Raw genomic sequence first — 18,239 nt, forward strand, 5'->3', positions numbered from 1 at the left:
CTTATCATCTGGAATGCAAGAACCTGATCTGTCCACCCACACAACAGTATTATTTATACTGTGGCAGATATAGCAACAAATGAATTTCACACTAACTAATTAGGTCCTGGATACTGACCCATTACCCAAAAGACAAAGTAATGAAGATAAGTAATGAAGATTATTTTCACCTGTCCTTACAGTGTAAGCACTTCCCAAGAAGTACAACTAACAATGGATTTGGTATTGTGGAAGATTAAGTTTAATAAATATTTTTTAGGCTGACCACAAGAATCAAAGTCAACTTTTTAGGAGTAGGGAGTAAACCATACATTTTATCTTTTGTATAAATATTTAACTATAAAGTTGTAAGGTAAAGAAGTGTCCTGGGGCCAGCGGCATGGCTCACCTGGTTAATCCTCTGCCTGAGGCGCCGGCATCCCATATGGGCACCAGGTTCTAGTCCTGCTTGCTCCTCTTCCAGTCCAGCTCTCTGCTGTGGCCTGAGAGGGCAGTGGAGGATGGCCCAAGTGCTTGGGCCCCTGCACCCACATGGGAGACCAGGTTAATCCTCCTCCTGCGGCATTAGCCAGTTCTAGTCCCGGCTGCTCCACTTCCAATCCAGCTCTCTGCTGTGGCCTGGGAGCTTGGGTCCCTGCACCCACATGGGAGACCCAGAAGAGGCTCCTGGCTCCGGATTGGCGCAGCTCTGGCCATTGCACTATTTGGGGAGTGAACCAAGGGACGGAAGACCTTTCTCTCTGTCTCTTCCTCTCACTTTCTGTAGCTCTACCTCTCAAATAAATAAATAAAATCTTTAAAAAAAAATTTTAAAAAAAGGATGGGGAATTTTAAGGTCCTTCAATATCATAGATTATATTACACATCCATCTTAAGCAAATCTAAAGAACCCTTCATTTGCTGATTACCTTCAACTTTACAAAGTGAGCCAATTTTCTCAGCAATTTTATTCAGCAAACTTTTTTTTTTAAAAACAGCATATTTAACAGAGATTAAGTCATGTTCACCAAAAAGGTAGTTTGTTAAGTTAGTAGTCTTAATTTGTGAGTTTTTTTATCCACAAGCCAAAACAGTTTTAATAATTTTTTACAGAAATGCAACCTACACACATGTAACACACATACAAGACAGAACAACAAAGCAGTTTTTCATTTTTTTAAATCTTTGTTTTTAAAATTACCGATTAGAATTAATTTTTATTTTTAGTAACCTGAATTAACCATATCCTTTTAGTTGGAACCTGTAAACTTTAGTTTTATCTGTTTACAGAGCTATCCGAAAGTACGAAATACATTAGAAATCATGGAAGAAAGTCCTTTGGGGCCTACAAGAGGAAACATTTAAACAGAACCAACAATGCTTTAATTTTTATAAGCAGTTTGTTTTTGTACTGTTTTGTTTCAGAGTCTTGAAACTTCTTATTTAGAGAATATAGAACTATAGATAAAAGTTTTTTTTTTAATTTTTGTTAATTTTATTTAAGGTATATAAATTTCATGTATTTCCTATATACAGATTCAGAAACATAGTGATACTACCCCCTGCCATCCTTCCCTCCCAATTTTCTCAGCAATCTTATTCAGCAAAATTCTTACCAAAAAGATTAAATATTACTAATTTTAAAAGATTTGCCATCACTTTTGAAAAATGACGTAGCAACTATTTAAAGGTCTGAGAGTAAGTATTTCCATTTCAGACCTTTTCAAAAGCAACATTCATCATACAGTGTCTTTCTGCTTGAGCCCACTACCAAATCATGACACTGATTTATGTGCTGTAACATCATGTAAGTCTGGGAAGCTGATTGGGAAAGCAAATAGCCAAAAAATTTTGAAAACACAATTTAGTGCAAACCATATGAAACTGCTAATATTTAACCATTCTTGAACAACAAAAACAGAAATCTCAGCATTCAACTCTTTAAAAATGCACGAAGACCTCAACCTAAAGTTACCTCTTTGATCATTTCTGCCCTAAAATTATTACTAAAAGACCAAATAAAAGTCACCTTTCCCTTCTACAGAGGATTTCTAGAACTGAAAAACAGGTCTGGCACAAAACTGATCAAACCCTGTGAATACAGCTTGATATATTAGAGAACATTAGAAGAACAGAAACTAAACTTGTTTATCATCAGTTTCACAAATTTTTTGCTATATGAACTTAGTTAATAAAGTACCTCAATCTGTCTGGATCCCCAATTAGATAGAAAATATTCAGAAAAAAAGATTTTTCTCATTATTCCCTAAATAATACAATGTAACTGTTTACATAGCATTTTCATTATATCAAATATAAGCAATTTAGAGATGATTTAAAAGTATAAGGGAGGACTGCAGAGATTATAACCAAATATTATATCATTTAATAGGTGATTTGGGTGGGGGGAGGGCCCCTCTGGAACCTATGTCATGGGCATCTTTCATTCACTGGTTCACTCTCAGAATGGCCACAACTGCCAGAGCTGAGCGGATCCAATGCCAGGAGCCAGGAGCTTCCTCTGGGTCTCCCACATGTGTTCAGCAGTCCAAAGACTTGGGCCATCTTTCACTGCTTTCCCAGGCACATCAACAGGGAGCTGGATTGGAAGTGGAGCAGCCAGGACTCAAACTGGTGCCTATGTAGGATACTGGCACTTCAGGTCAGGGTTTTAACCGGTTGTGCCAAAGCGCGGCCCAAGTTTCAGCTACTCTTACTGCTATCAGAGAATTGACAAACTACAGGTCTGGTGCAGTGGCACAGCAGGGTAAGCTGGAGGCTATGATATTGATATACCATTTGATTCCAACCAGCTCGCTGTTAATGTACCTGGGAAAGCAGCAAAAAATGGCCCAAGTGCTGGGGTCCCCTAACACCCACATGGGAGAGCAGGATAAAGCTTGGGTCTCCAGGCTCCAGCCTTGCCCACTCCCAGTTGTTGCCACCATTTGGGGATTGAACCAGCAGATGGAAGGCCTCTCTTTGTCTATCTCTTCCTCTAACTCTGCAACTCTGCCTTTCAAATAAGTAAATACATCTTAAAAAAAAAAAAAAAAATGTGACTTGGGGCCAGCTTTGTGGCACAGCAGGTTAAATCATCCCCTGTAACAAAAACATCCCAAATTGGAATGTTGGTCCCGGCTGCTCAACTTCTTTTTTTTTTTTTTCTTTTTTTTTTTTTTGACAGGCAGAGTGGACAGTGAGAGAGAGACAGAGAGAAAGGTCTTCCTTTTGCCGTTGGTTCACCCTCCAATGGCCGCCGCGGTAGGCGCGCTGCAGCCGACGCACCGCGCTGATCCGATGGCAGGAGCCAGGTGCTTCTCCTGGTCTCCCATGGGGTGCAGGGCCCAAGCACTTGGGCCATCCTCCACTGCACTCCCTGGCCACAGCAGAGAGCTGGCCTGGAAGAGGGGCAACTGGGACAGGATCGGTGCCCCGACCGGGACTAGAACCCGGTGTGCCGGTGCCGCAAGGCGGAGGATTAGCCTAGTGAGCCGCGGCGCTGGCCTTCAACTTCTGATCTAGGTCCCTGATACCACACCTGAGAATGCAGATGATGACCCAAGTGCTTGAGCCCCTGCACCCACGTGGCAGACCTGGATGGAATTCATGAATCCTGGATTTAGCCTGGCCTAGGCCCAGCCATGGCAGCTGTTTGTGGAGTGAATCAGCAGACAGCAGATCAGTTCTCTCTCCAACCCACCCCCCATCGCTGCCATCAACTAATTTTTAAATACAGAAATATTAGGGGGGGGGGGGAAGAATATGCTAACAGAAAGCAGTATCTGATAACTTAAATACACTGATACATCAAAAATGATAAATAATATACTGTGTAATATTACCCTAGAGAAAGATAGCAAACTCAATTAAAAACCTAAATACTTAAAATAAAAATTCTGTACTTGCAGAAGTATTACGAACTTGGGGGGAGGGGGGGTGGGCACTGTGGCATAGCAGATAAGGCCGCCACCTGCAATGCCAACATCCTATGTGGGTCCCAGTTCAAGTCCCAGATGCTCCACTTCTGATCCAGCTCTCTGCTATGGCCTGGGAAAGCAGAATATGCCCCAACACCAGTTCAAGTCCCCGCTGCTCCATTTCCGATCCAATCCAGCTCTCTGCTGTGGCCTGGGAAAGCAGCAGATGATGGCCCAAATCCTTGGGCCCTGCACCCACATGGGAGACCCCGAGGAGGCTCCTGGTTTTGGATAAGTGCAGCTTCGGCCATTGCAGCCAATTGGGGAGTGAACCAGCAGATGAAAGACTTCTCTCTCTCTCTGCCTCTCCTCTCTCTGTGTAACTCTGACTTTAAGTAAATAAATAAATCTTTAAAAAAAAAAAAAAAAAAAGATGCCCCAAGTCCTTGGGTCCCTGTACCCACGTAGGAGACCTGGAAGAAGCTCCTGGCTTCGGATCGGCCCAGCTCCAGCCATTTTGTGAGTGAACCAGCAAATCAAACCCTCTCTTTGCCTCTCGCTAACTCTGCCTCTCAAAAAAATAAATAAATAAATAAATCTTTGGGAGGGGAGATGCCTGCACCTCTCACCTGAATGCCTGGGTTGGATTCCTGGTTCAGGTTCCAAAACCCAGCTTTCTGCTAATCTAAACCCTAGGAGGCAGCACTGATGGCTCAAGTAATTTGGTTCTTGCCACACACATGGGAGACAGAGACTGAGTTTCAGGCTCCTGGTTTTGGCCTGGCCCAGCTCTGGTCCTTCTGTAGGCATTTGGGGAGTAAATGTATGATATATAATGTAGTTCTGACTTTAGAGCTTTAAGAAAATATATACTCAATAAAAAGAAAAATCTGAAGAAACACTCAACTTTGGTAAATGAGATTTAAGCTGGCGATAATGGACAATTACAGCCACACTAAGCGGGAAGGTTAACTTACTACATTATAAAAGTCTGTATCAACTCATTTTTACATTAAGCTTTATTTAAAGGGAGAAGGAGACTTAGAAAGTTACTTGGTTCAAAAAGTGAAGCACTAATAACTATAATTTTGAAATACATTATATGGATAGGTTCCTAAAAACTGGTGACCAAAAAAACATCATCATCATAACAAACCAGTCAAGATGCAACTTAAACTTTTAAGATTTACTTATTTATTTGAAAGGTAGAGTGACAGAGAAAATAAAGGGGGAAAGAGAGAAAGATAAAGATAAAGATAAAGATAAAGATAAAGATAAAGAGAAAGAGAAAGAGAAAGAGAAAGAGATAGAGATAGAGATAGAGATAGAGATAGAGAAAGAGAAAGAGAAAGAGAAAAAGAGAAAAAGAGAAAAAGAGAAAAAGAGAAAGATCTTCCACCCTTTGGTTCACTCCCCCAAATGACTTCAACAGCTAGGACTGGTCCAAGTTGAAGCCAGGAGCGTAGAACTCCATTAAGGTCTCCCATGGAGGATAACAGGGGCCATCTTCTGCTGCTTTCCCAAGCACACTAGCACAAAGGTGGATCAGAGCAAAGCAGCTAGAGCAGCCAGGACTTGAACAAGCACTGCTATATGGGATGCTGGCATCGCAAACAGCAGCTTAACCCCACTGCACCACAACACTGGCCCCAAAGTTCTTTTTACTCAAATCTTCAAAAGCCAAAAAGTACATGTAACTTAATTTCAGATAATGATGTACAAAACTGGAAAGAACAAATTTTCCCAAAACTAAATCATAAAATTTTTATATAAATGATACTTTTGAATCATCAATTTCTAAATCAATCTCTAACATCAAAGTTTTGATCAGTCAGGAGGTGGGCCACAGAAATGAAAGGTTCAGAACAGGGCAGAACCTAAGAACATATTGAAATACCATTAGCACCTACTGACTAGTTTCTTCCTTTAATCTGAAACTTTATGCTACTTATAAATGAGCAATAACAAAAAGTGTTGCCCTCCAAATTTAACACCACACATTTCTAATTCTAGAATACTTCCAACCCTAAATCTTGTTTAGCTTGACTCTTGCTTAACTCAGAATTCCAAAAGAAAAAACCTCCAACAGAAATTAATTTTGAAAAAAAAAATCAAGCTCCTTTACCCATCCTCACAGAAAGATGTTAATTAGAAAAGGTTGCAATATTGAGAAAAACTTTTTATTTACTTGAGAGTTACAAAAGAGAGAGGGAGGAAGACAGAAAGGAAGAGAGAAACAGATCAATCAGTTGCTCTTCCATTCACTGGTTCACTTCACAGAAGGCCTCAACAGCACTGGCTGAGCCAGGCTGAAGCCAGGAGCTTTATCTGGGTCTCCCATGTGGGTGGCGGGGGCCCAAGCACTTGGGCCATATTCCACTGCTCTTCCCAGCCTAACATTAGCAGGCAGCTGGTCGGAAATTGAGCAGCCAGGACATGAACTGGCGCCCTTATGGGATGCTAACGTCAGGGGCAGCAGCTTTACCTGCTGTGCCACAACACCAGGAAAACGTTTTCACTGAAATCTAAAATCCAAGTGAATGTGCTACAGTAATTCAGAGGATCACTGTCAAAACCTTCATCACCCAACTAGTACCCTACTCCAAACTTCTTGAGTAGTAGCAGTAACTTCACCACTCTGAGTCTCCCCCATACCACCAGCAATAGCTCCCTCAAGAACATTAACACACACATCTAGACCACAGTTACAGGTCCCCTAGTAAAAAAGTTCTTAGTATCCACTTTTGTTGAAAGTAAACTATAAAAAAAAAAGTAATAAAAGTGAATGTTGTATAATGTTGTAACACGAAAGGGTGGGTTCATGGTGTCCTGACACAAATTACAACATACTTTGCTTTAGCAAAAGCAATATGGTGTACAGTGAATTAACTTAAAACAAATAATTAAAATCTAAGCAGAATTTTAAAGTGGAAGTTTAGGCTATCAGGGGTTAAAGCACTGTAATTATTTGGCTTCCTAGCATAATGTCTAAGAATAATAGGAGCCAAAAGAAAATTTATCATTAGGGGGCCGGCACTGTGGCACAGCGAGTTAACGCCCTGGCCTGAAGTGCCGGCATCCCAAATGGGTGCTGGTTCGAGTCCCGGCCTCTCCACTTCCCATCCAGCTCTCTGCTATGGCCTGGGAAAGCAGTAGAAGATGGCCCAAGTCCTTGGACCCCCGCATCCACATGGGAGACCTGGAAGAAGCTCCTGGCTTCGTATCGGCGCAGCTCCGGCCTTTGCGGCCAGTTGGGGAGTGAACCATCGGATGAAGACCCCCCAGCCTGTGTAACTCTGACTTTCAAATAAATTTTTTAAAAAAATATTTAAAAAAAAAAAATTATCATTAGAACAGAAGACATGCCGGCGCCGTGGCTCAACAGGCTAATCCTCCGCCTTGCAGCACCGGCACACTGGGTTCTAGTCCCGGTTGGGGCACCGGATTCTATCCCAGTTGCCCCTCTTCCAGGCCAGCTCTCTGCTATGGCCCGGGAAGGCAGTGGAGGATGGCCCAAGTCCTTGGGCCCTGCACCCACATGGGAGACCAGGAGAAGCACCTGGCTCCTGGCTTTGGATCAGCACAATGCGCCAGTCGCAGCGGCCATTGGAGGGTGAACCAACGGCAAAAAGGAAGACCTTTTTCTCTCTCTCTCTCTCACTATCCACTCTGCCTGTCACACACACACACAAAAAAGAACAAAAGACAACAAATGAAACTGGCAGATAAATCACATCAGGTGCTTAGAACAGTGTCTAGCACAGAATATGTACTGTTAAGTGTTTGCAAAACCATTTAGAGATAGCTTTTCATCAGTAAAGTTCTATTACACCACCACTTCTCCTACCTCAGCCATATAAATTAAGTATAAATAACACTTGAAAATCTCATTCAATAGCATCAAGCTGACTTCCTATGAAAAATGTATTTGGCATATTTAAGGCTCTAGAAAGAATGCTTTCAATTTCTTAAAAACTGGATCTTCTATATCCATCAAGTTCATCATTGCACTTCTATTTGACAATTATACTCAAGATTCTTTTTATTAACAACAGGCTTATTAATCAAAAATACATTGCAGACAGAAATCCAAGATCTTCTAAGTATGAAAAGAACAAAATGAAAAGTGCAATATAATCCCATTTTTATTAGGGGAAGGAGAAGGAGATGGCTAGAAGAGGCTTAGAATCGACAAGAGTGATTTTCCATCTTTAAGCAAGAATTCTGCAGTTCTCTTTTTGCTCTTCTGTACTTTTAAATTTTTCCAGACACTTCTAGAATATTCTAACATGTTCTATAAAGCAGCCCTGTAATCACATTTCACACTACCTATGAACAGTATTAGTGATCACTATAATAAAGGATAACTATCACTGCTATCCTTTAATTTAGTATGTTTTAAAACAACACTGTACTACCTCCCTTAACTACTTTCATTTTATTGGTAACCTTGAAATCCACAAATCCTTTGTAATCATAACCTCTACTCTACCTCCAATGCCTCTACTCCCAACCTGTGTATATTGATGGTCCTCTTCCCCACTTAATGTTGTATAATTGTTCAAACCTGGTAAATGCCACTCTTAGGATCATTGGTTACTATCCTCACTCTGTCTTTTATGACCTTGTCTAAATATGAGCAGAGTCAGCAAACCTGGAAGGCTTCCATAGCCTTGGTAACTCATGACAACAGCCTAGGGTGGTTACTGGCGCCATAAACTAGAGTGTCAATTTGTTGGGTCAACAACAGGAGCCACTGTGCAGTTGCTCCTCATGTGGGATCTCTGTCCTTAATGTGCTGTACATTTTGATTTAATAATGCTATAACTAGTACTCAAACAGTATGTTTCACTTTGTGTTTCTATGTGGGTGCAAACTGTTGAAATCTTTATACTAAATTGATCTTCTGTATATAAAGAGAATTGAAAATGAATCTTGATGCAAGTGGAAGGGGAGAGGGAGAGGGAGCGGGAGAGGGGAGGGTTGCGGGTGGGAGGGAAGTTATGGGAGGGGGAAGCCATTGTAATCCATAAGCTGTACACTGGAAATTTATATACATTAAATAAAAGTTTAAAAAAAAAAAAAAAGAAATCCACAAAGCTAAAAATGGTACAGTTAAAACATGAATCCTATTCTGACTCCAAAACCCAAGCAATGTTGCATTACACAGCCATTATCAATAGAAAAAGAGACAAGCAATTAGATTTATCAGCTGAACAGATTTTGCTATATGAATATTTGAAACAGGACCCAAGAAAATAAATACACATACCTCTACTTCATCTCCTTCGCTAATTTCTTTTTTTATATCAGGCGGTGGTGGTAATCTAACTTCATTAAATGGAACCTGGCGCTCTGGTTGCCAACTGAAGGATTGAAAAAGGAATTGATAGTTTTAAAATATACAATTGAAATAGCCACTAATATGGAAGCTATTACAGACTATGTTTAATGCTATGTATTTTTCAAGTTAGCTTATCATTTAACCTTCCTAAAGAAAAACATCCTTTATAGTATATAAGTTCCCAGTTCATAAATAATTATCACTGAAAACATTACCTTCCAAATCACTCATCCTAACAGTACAAATATTTCTCTGCAAATGAAATAAGCTAAGTTCACAGCAATGACTAATTTAAGATCTGAAATGTTTCATCTACATAACCATCAAATAGCAGGATCAACTTATTTCAAATACATTTACAACCTGTCAAAAAGGAAATACAATAGATTATAAAACATTATCTGCATAATTCCTTTAAATATGCTCACAGAAACAAATCAACTGCTCAGATTTTGAATAAATTACAAAATTTCATTTTATTACTTATTGATTTATCTGTTCTACAATGAATATATGCATTATAATTAGAACCTAGGAAACTTTTTAAATCTTTGTAGCAAAATGAAAGGTATTAAACTACTACTAACTTAGCTTTTGATTATCTGACATTTTTCATGTATGAGATAAACTTGTAAAGTGAAAAATTATTCCCTGCTCTTAAGTTCTCAACAGGTATATGCCTGGGAGGCATACTAGCACATAAAATGTTCCTAGGGATTCTATCTGCCAATGTTGATCAGAACAGCAGCTGACCAAGTAAAACATTTTGGGGTGCTTTTCAACCCTTCCTTTATAAATGGCAGCTGCTCAAACATAAAAATCTCAACACTCGTTTCTATATGAAGCAGCTGTTGGTTGAGACCTTATCTTTTCAGCCAGTTACAGAAGCACCTTAGAAACAGAAGTCAAACAGTTCTGTCAATTAACCCTTCATCAACAATCCTACTTTTAAACTACCTAGTGCCTTGGATGGATGTTGCAGCACAGGATTGAGCCCCAGCTGCTCCACTTCTGATTTACCTGCCTGCTAATGCACATGGGAGAACAGCAGAGGATAGTCTTAAGTACTTGGGCCCCTGAAACCCACATGGGAGACCACAATGGAGTTCCTGGACCATGGCTTTGGCCTGGCCCATTCCTGGCTGTTGCACCATTTCGGGACTTAACTAGCAGATGGAAGATTTCTTTCTCTGTCACTCCACCTTTCAAACATTTTTTTTTTAAATTTAAGAATAAACTCCCTAGCCCTTGTAGTATCTCTGAAATTGGTATGAGTCATTAATATCAATTAAAAATGGCCTAATACTTTAATCTGACTACCACAGTCATCTGGAAAGCCTTCTAAAGTTATCATTTCATTTCACCATTCTGGACTTCCAAAACTGAAAGATTATAATCTCATTTGTGCCATCTATTTCTGTCAAAACGATTTATTTATTCTAAATTTATGTTTTGGCAAAAAAAGAGAAGAGTCATGAAAAATGATGAGTAAACTGTGGGCAGAAGTAAAGGTATCAAAACTAGACTTCCTGAACTCAAAGCATCTCCACTCAAAAGCAAAAACAATCTCGTACCACCAATATTTAAAATTAAGATCTGTCAATAAAAAATAACTTACTTATTTTCAAAAACAACGGTGAGGGAGTCTTCATGAACATCTTTGATAAATCCCTGCAATAAACAAAAACATTTAAAGCTTATCAACATTAAACATTCTATACTTCTAAAAAGCAGATAGAAATGGAAGACACTAGAAGCAGTCAAAGAACACAGGGTTTGGAATCAAGGCAGACTTGGGTTTAATTTCCCTCTCAACCATTACAAGACATATGACCTCATAAGTTATTTTAACCTCTAAAACTCATTTTTCATTAATATCACCTACATCATTGTACATCCCTGGAACATATCATAGCAATTAGCTGAGTGGGCAGTGTTTAGTTCTGTGACTAGGGGCTCAAGCTCTGGTAGCTGGCTGCCAGGATTCACGTCCTAGTTCAATCACTTTTATGTTCTGGAGCACATTTTTAACCTAATGGAATTAAGGTATCCAACATCATAGAATTATGAGAAAATAATGCATGCTTCACAGTATCTGGCACACAGTAGGAACTCAACTTTATTATGTTATAAATATTAAGTTATAGCCCATCTGTAGTAACATGCATAAGTTCATTTTAAATGCTATCTATGTCATTAACTTAATCGTTTTACCTATCTACCTCTCACCTCTCCCTTAATGCAGGGGTGGGGAACTGTTTTTTTGGCCAAGGGTCCTTTGGGTATTTCTAATGTCATCCACCAGTCATCCAAAATTGTGTAAAATTAGCCTGCTATAGTTCTACTGAATTTCAAGTCCCACCTGCAGTTGCCTTAGCAGGGCCAGAGCAAAACTGCAGGCTGTATACAACCTGTGGCCAGACATTCCCCACCACTGACTTAAAAGAAAAGTGTTGCAGTTGAGTACAGTGCCCTAGAACCATTTTAGAAGACTCCCAATAAAAACCAGTGGTCATTTTTCAAACTTAAAATTATAAAATTAACCTTTTTACTGTATCTCCATTTAATTAGTACTCAAAGAAACCACAGACTTAACATATTCAAGAAAGAGTAAAGGAGGTAGGTATATACAGTTGATCAAGTACTCACTACATCAATTTATAACCTTGAGCAAGCAGTCCTTGGCATTTGTATAATTTTAGTTAACATTAAATGACACTGTCCATCAGAACCATAAATTCCTCAACCTTAGTCAAATGTACTAACACACTCTGAATCATAGTAATCAAGAAACACTTTTTCCTTGAAAGATTTATGTATTTGAAAGGTTACAGACAGGGAGAGGAGGAGGCAAACACAGAAATCTTTCATCTGCTGGTTCACTTGCCAAAGGTCATATAACAGCCACGCCAAAGCCAGGAGCAAGAAGCTTCATCCAGGTCTCCCATATGGGTGCAAAAGTCCCAAGAACTTGGGCCATTTTCCACAGCTTTCCCAGCAGATCAGCAGCAAGCTGGATTTGAACTGGAGCAGCAGGGACAGGAACCAGTGCCCATATGGGATGCTGAGCATTGCAGAACCTGCTAAGCTGCAGCACCAGCCACAGAAACACTTTTTTTTTTTTTAAAGACTTATTTATTTGAAAGTAGGGGTTACACAGAGAGAAACAGAGAAAGGTATTCTATCCAATGGTTCACTCCCTAGTTGGCCGCAACAGCTGCAGCTGCGCTGATCTGAAGCCAGTAGCTTCTTCTGGGTCTCCCATGTGGGTGCAGGGGCCCAAGGACTTGGGCCACCTTCTACTGCTTTCCCAGGCCACAGCAGAGAGCTGGATCAGAAGTGGAGCAGCCAGGCCTGGAACAGGCACCCATATGGAATGCCAGAGCTTAAGGCCAGGGCATTAACCCATTGTGTCACAGGCCGGCCTCCACAGGAACACTTTTAAAAGCAACAATACTTAAATGTTTACAGTGTCAGAAATTGTTTTCAACAAATTAAGACTATGAAACATAAATGGGCAGTGTAAACACCCAAAACCAAGCAAATCAGGACTTAAACTCCATATAATCTTTAGAATTAAACAAAGTCAGTCTTGGAGAAGACGGGGTTAACAGGCCCTGTCATTTTATTTTCATTAATAACGTAAAATCACCAACCACCTAATGTAGGTAATTCGTAAATCTAAAGTCTTCCCAACATTTCCTACTCAACTATATTATTCTGTAATCTAACCTTGTTCTCTTCTCTAGCTCAACTGCCTATTGGCTAATTTACTTGTGTGTTATGGCACATTTCTATGCAAAATATACAAATGTTATGCCAAAAACTACTCAGGATATCGCCTCTCTTCAAGAATGTTGTTCTGGGGGCCTGTGTTATTGCTTAGCTGGCTGCTCCACTTCCAATCTAGCTCCCTCATAATGTGCCTAGGAAAGCAATGGAGGATGGCCCAGGTGCTTGGGCCCCTGTACTCACGTAGGAAGAGACCCAAATGAAGCTTCTGGCTCCTTGCTCCTGGCTTTGGCCTGGCCCAGTCCTGGTCGTTGCAGCCACCTGGGGAGTGAACCACCAGATGGAAAGTCTCCTTCTTCTAACTCTGAATCTCTAAATCTAACTCAAACAGGGGAAAAAAAAAAAAAAAAAAAACTTACAATTCCAGAGTTTTTTTTTTTTAAATAACTCTTTCCTCACAATTTAAAAATTAGACTGCCACTCCACTTCAGGCTCTGATTATCTAAGCATTCTGTAATAATGACTTCCTGGCCAGAGTCTCCATTTCTAATAGTACATAGTTCACCTTCAGTAATCATTTTGGAAAGCAGTTAAATAGTTATATTATCAGTAAATCTATATTATATCATCTCATGCCATTTTTAAAACTTTTTAAATAAACTTAATATATCAGAGAAAAAAGAGATCTCAAATGCCCACAGCAGACAGGGCTAGGCTGGGGCTGAAACCAAGACCTGGGAACTCAATCCAGTTCTCCCAAGCTGGCAGCAAGAATTCTAACCACTTGGGGCGGATACTATAGCACAGAAGGTTAAGCCACTACTTGGGATGCCACCAAAGGCATCCAATTTTGCAGTACAGGTTCAAGTTCCACCTATGTTTCTTTTTTCTTTGAAGATTTATTTATTTGAAAGGCAGCATCACAGAGAGGGAGAGGCAGAAGGAGAAGTCTTCCAATCGCTGGTTCACTCCCCAAATGACTTCAATGGCTGGAGCTGGGCCAATCCGAAGCCAGGAGTTTCTTCCGCACCTCCTACAGGGGAGCAGGGGCCCAAGCACTTGGGTCATCTTCTACTGTTTTCTCAGGTCATTGCAGAGAGCTGAATCGAAGTAGAGCAGCCAGTGGGATGCTGGCACTACAGACAGCAGCTTTAGCTCTACACCACAGCACCGGCACCCAACCACGTATCTTATGCAGATTTCCACTAATGCATCCAGGGAGGCAGCCCTTGCTACTCAGAGACCCAGACAGAGTTCCCATCCAGCCCTGGCTGTTGAAAAGAAAGAAATCCAACCACTTAAGCCATCACAATTGCCTTGTAGTATCTGCATAAGCAGGAACCTGAAAGCAGCAGCAAGAGCTGGTTATCAAATCCCACATACTCCAATGTGGAACAAAGGTGTCTTAAAACTCAATGTCTTAGTCACTAGGTTAAATACCCATCCCTACCTTTGCTGTTTTCTAATATTTCAGAAACAGTACTCATGAGTATTAAAACATCTCTTGCCATATTTTCAACTTTTACTAACATTTTCTAGTCCTTCAACACTTCTGAGTTTAAAAAGTTTTTCAAATTAAATAGTTTTAGTCAAACTCAAACAGTGGATCAGGTCAAATCAGAACTCCAAGACGCAAAAAAATTCTATTCTGTAGTACACTAAAAGTCTTTTTCCTTATTCTAAAAATCAGTGTTTATATGTTTCCCCCATAAACATTTACACTATAAACATTAGCATTAGCACTGGGTGAATATTTTTCACAAACTTTAAGAGGAAACATAGCTCTAGATATATACTTTTATTGCTAGCACTTTTCCACTACAAGCAGTGGGTAAAACCGCTGTCCTATATGGGTGCTAGTTCAACTCCCATCTGCTTCATTTCTGGTCCAGCTACCTGTTAATGTGACTTGGGAAAGCAGAAGAGAATGGTCCAAGTGCTTGGGCCCCTACACCCATGTAGAAGACTGGGAAGAAGCTCCTGGCTCCTGGCTTCAGCCTGGCCCAGCCCTAGCCATTGCAGCCATTTGAGAAGTGAACAAGTGGATCTCTCCTTCTAACTGATTTTCAAATAAGTAAATAAATATTTTTTAAAAATGTTCAACATGGCCCTAAAATTAACCTGTACTTTGGGATCCTGCCAAAATACTAAGAATGTATGTACATGTTCAACTGAAGAGGTTAATTTTAACAAAATTATAGTAAACTTTTTTTTTTTTTTGGGACAGGCAGAGTTAGAGAGAGAGAGAGAGAAAAAGATCTTCCTTTTCCATTAGTTCACCCCCCAAATGGCCACTACAGCCGGCGCACTGCACCGATCCCAAGCCAGGAGCCAGGTGCTGCCTCCTGGTCTCCCATGCGGGTACAGAGCCCAAGCACTTGGGCCATCCTCCACTGCCTTCCCAGGCCACAGCAGAGAGCTGGACTGAAAGAGGAGCAACTGGGACAGAATCCGGTACCCTGACCGGAACTAGAACCCAAGGTGCAGGCACCGCAGGCGGAGGATTAGCCTAGTGAGCCTGGAGAGCAGGTGGGATAATTAGAATTCACTGTACCTAATAAATATTGAGCTTATTTTAAAACTACAGCAATTAAGATAGGAAAAAAAAAAAAACATTTCAAACACAGATTCCAAAAACACATGCAAGTCAACCAGTAATCTACATGTAGGGGAAAGAATGGATTATTTTTAAAAAGATTTTAGGATATTTGCATAACTATTGCAGAAGAGTGGAAATGGAAGTCTTCAACAGAATAAAAACAATAATAAAAGATTCATTTTTAAATCAATAAGATTCCAGAATACAAAGCAGATTATGTATAATCTTGGAGTAAGGAATATCTTTCTAATCAAAAATCACAATCCAAAAGTCACAAAATTTATTAAGTTTACACTACTCAAAAGATAAAATATGATAAACACTACCAGAAAGAAAGGAGGGCCTAAGGAGGGAAGTCAATATACAACAAAGAGATAACTTCCCAATTTGCAATATTCTCAGCTAAGAACAAGCTGAAGGGCCAGCACTATGGCACAGTAAGTCAAGCTTCCACCTGCAGTGCCAGCATCCCATATGGAAGCCGGTTCAAGTCCTGGCTGCTCCTCTTCCAATCCAGCTCAATGCTAATGGCCTGGGAAAGCAGTGGAGGATGACTCAAGTGTTTGGGCCCCTGGCTTCAGCCTGACCCAGCTCTGGCCATTGCAGCCATTTTGGGAGTGAACCAGTGGATGGAAGACCTCTCTCGCTGACAAAGAAAATAGCAATGGATATGAACTATGTGAACCTAATTCACAAAAAAATTCTAATTTTCCACTACATAATCTTTAAAATGCTACACATTTGCCACAGTTTGTTTCCAATTTTGCTTTTCCTTGGGACCCTGCATCCACCTGGGAGACCAGGAAGAAGCTCTTGGCTCCTGGCTTCGGATCAGCCCAGCAATTGTGACCATTTTGGGAGTGAACTGGCAGATGGAAGACCTCTCTCTGCCTCTCTGTAACTCTACCTCTCAAATAAACAGATATTTAAAAAACAAAGAAGAGAAGACACTAGGGAGAACTTGACATAAGAGGGTTCATTTAAAAAAAGAAAAATCACTAATGCTTTCCTATGATTGCACTTCCTTCCCATACATTATAAAGGGGTAAACAAACTTAAAGGCCTTTCTACTCAGCAAACTATTAATTGTATCAAAAACTAAACTGCCTAAATCCACAAAGTTTACAAAAGAAACCAAGAAGATGATGTGGCATAGCAGGTAAAGCCACCACCTGAAATGCCAGTATACCACATGGGCGCAGGTTCGTGTCCCGGCTGCCCCACTTCCAACCCAGCTCTTTGCTATGGCCTGGGAAAACAGTGGAAGATGGTCCAAGTCCTTGGGCCCCTGCACCCGCGTGGGAGACCCGGAAGAAGCTCCTGGCTCCTGATAGGCACAGCTCTGACCTTTCTCTTTGTCTTTCCCTCTCACTGTATGTAACTCTACCTCTCAAGTAAATAAATAAATAAATCTTTAAAAAAAAAAAGTCAGCAGCCAAACTTGCGCGAAACTCACCACCTAAGGTTTTTGTTTTTTAAGGACTGCCACATTGCTTCTTGGCCTTTTGGCTAAGATCAAGTAGTAGGACTCCCACAACAGATTTTATCATCACTTGTCCACTTATCAATTACCAACCTACTAACTGGTTCATTCTCTGGTTCCATTCTACTTTCCCAGCCCATTAATCCTAACAATTTAAGATCTCTGGAATCAGGGTACTTCTAAAAAGTGATGTCATCTTCAAATGGCAATCAGGGAACATACATGTCACTGTTCAGGCACGCTCAAACATGGTTTACTTGAAATTTTATGTGGCACTTGACTATAACCCTTAATATTTCCGTCAGCAAGCAAAAAAAGGTTCATTTTAGAAAAGACTGGAGTTTCTTAACAGAGGCTTCTGTTAATACCTTCTGACAAAACAAGAACACACAAACACAAAAACTTGCAGTTGGGGCCAGCACTGTGGCACAATGGATGGGTTAAGCTGCTTCTTTGCCAGCGTCCTGTATCAAAATGCAGCTTCAAGTCCAGGCTGCTCTGCTTCCAATTCAGCTTCCTGCTAACATGCCTGGGAAAACAGCAGATGATGCCCAAACGCCACAGTCACTGCCACCCATCGGGGGGATTAGGACAGAGATCCTGGCTCAGATCTGTCTCCCTGACCCCTACCTTTCAAATACATAAATAAATAAATCTTGTGGGGAAAAAAAAAACGAGAGTTGTCTTATGTGTGGTATGTTTGCCAGCTAATGCTCTCCAAGGCAATGAAGATCACAAGAGATGAAAACATCTGAAGGTGAAGATGTTTAACTTTATTTTCCTTGCATTTCCCATTTTATGTATGGGAATGTTTAAAGGAGATCTTTCATTCCATCTTCCAGTCCACTGCAATAGGCACATCCATTATGCTATTTAACCTCTCTCTCATGCATCTAGAATGGTAGAACCTATGTGCCATCAATGGGACAATTAAGAAAATAGTGTTTTTGTGTTTCACTGTTCAGATGAGAAACTCAGGCTAAAAATAAATAACAAAATAAATAAGGAGCTGGCGCTGTGGCATAGCAGGTAAAGCTGCTGCCTGCAGGACTAGTATCCCATATGGGAGCCAAAGAAGCTCCTAGCTCCTGGCTTCGGATCGTCACAGCTCCAGCCACTGTGGTCATTTAGGGAGTGAACCAGTGGATGGAAGACCTCTCTCTCTGCCACTGTCTCTGTAAC

The 18,239-nt window shown here is 40.6% G+C and overlaps 1 protein-coding gene across 5 annotated transcripts in view; it reads right to left on the minus strand.

The window, feature by feature from the left end:
* The window catches only part of FXR1 (FMR1 autosomal homolog 1), a 68,062-nt gene that overhangs the window by 31,549 nt on the left and 18,274 nt on the right, over positions 1-18,239 (minus strand). For all 5 annotated transcript variants that reach the window (XM_062211366.1, XM_062211382.1, XM_062211362.1 and 2 more), the window contains exons 2-3: positions 10,862-10,914; positions 9,172-9,265 (exon numbers count right to left, since the gene is read on the minus strand). In XM_062211366.1, the coding sequence (XP_062067350.1) occupies positions 9,172-9,265; positions 10,862-10,914 (147 nt within the window). The remainder of the gene's footprint in view (positions 1-9,171; positions 9,266-10,861; positions 10,915-18,239) is intronic.

Source organism: Lepus europaeus, chromosome 2, assembly GCF_033115175.1.
Source record: "Lepus europaeus isolate LE1 chromosome 2, mLepTim1.pri, whole genome shotgun sequence".
Classification (NCBI taxonomy): Eukaryota; Metazoa; Chordata; class Mammalia; order Lagomorpha; family Leporidae; genus Lepus; species Lepus europaeus.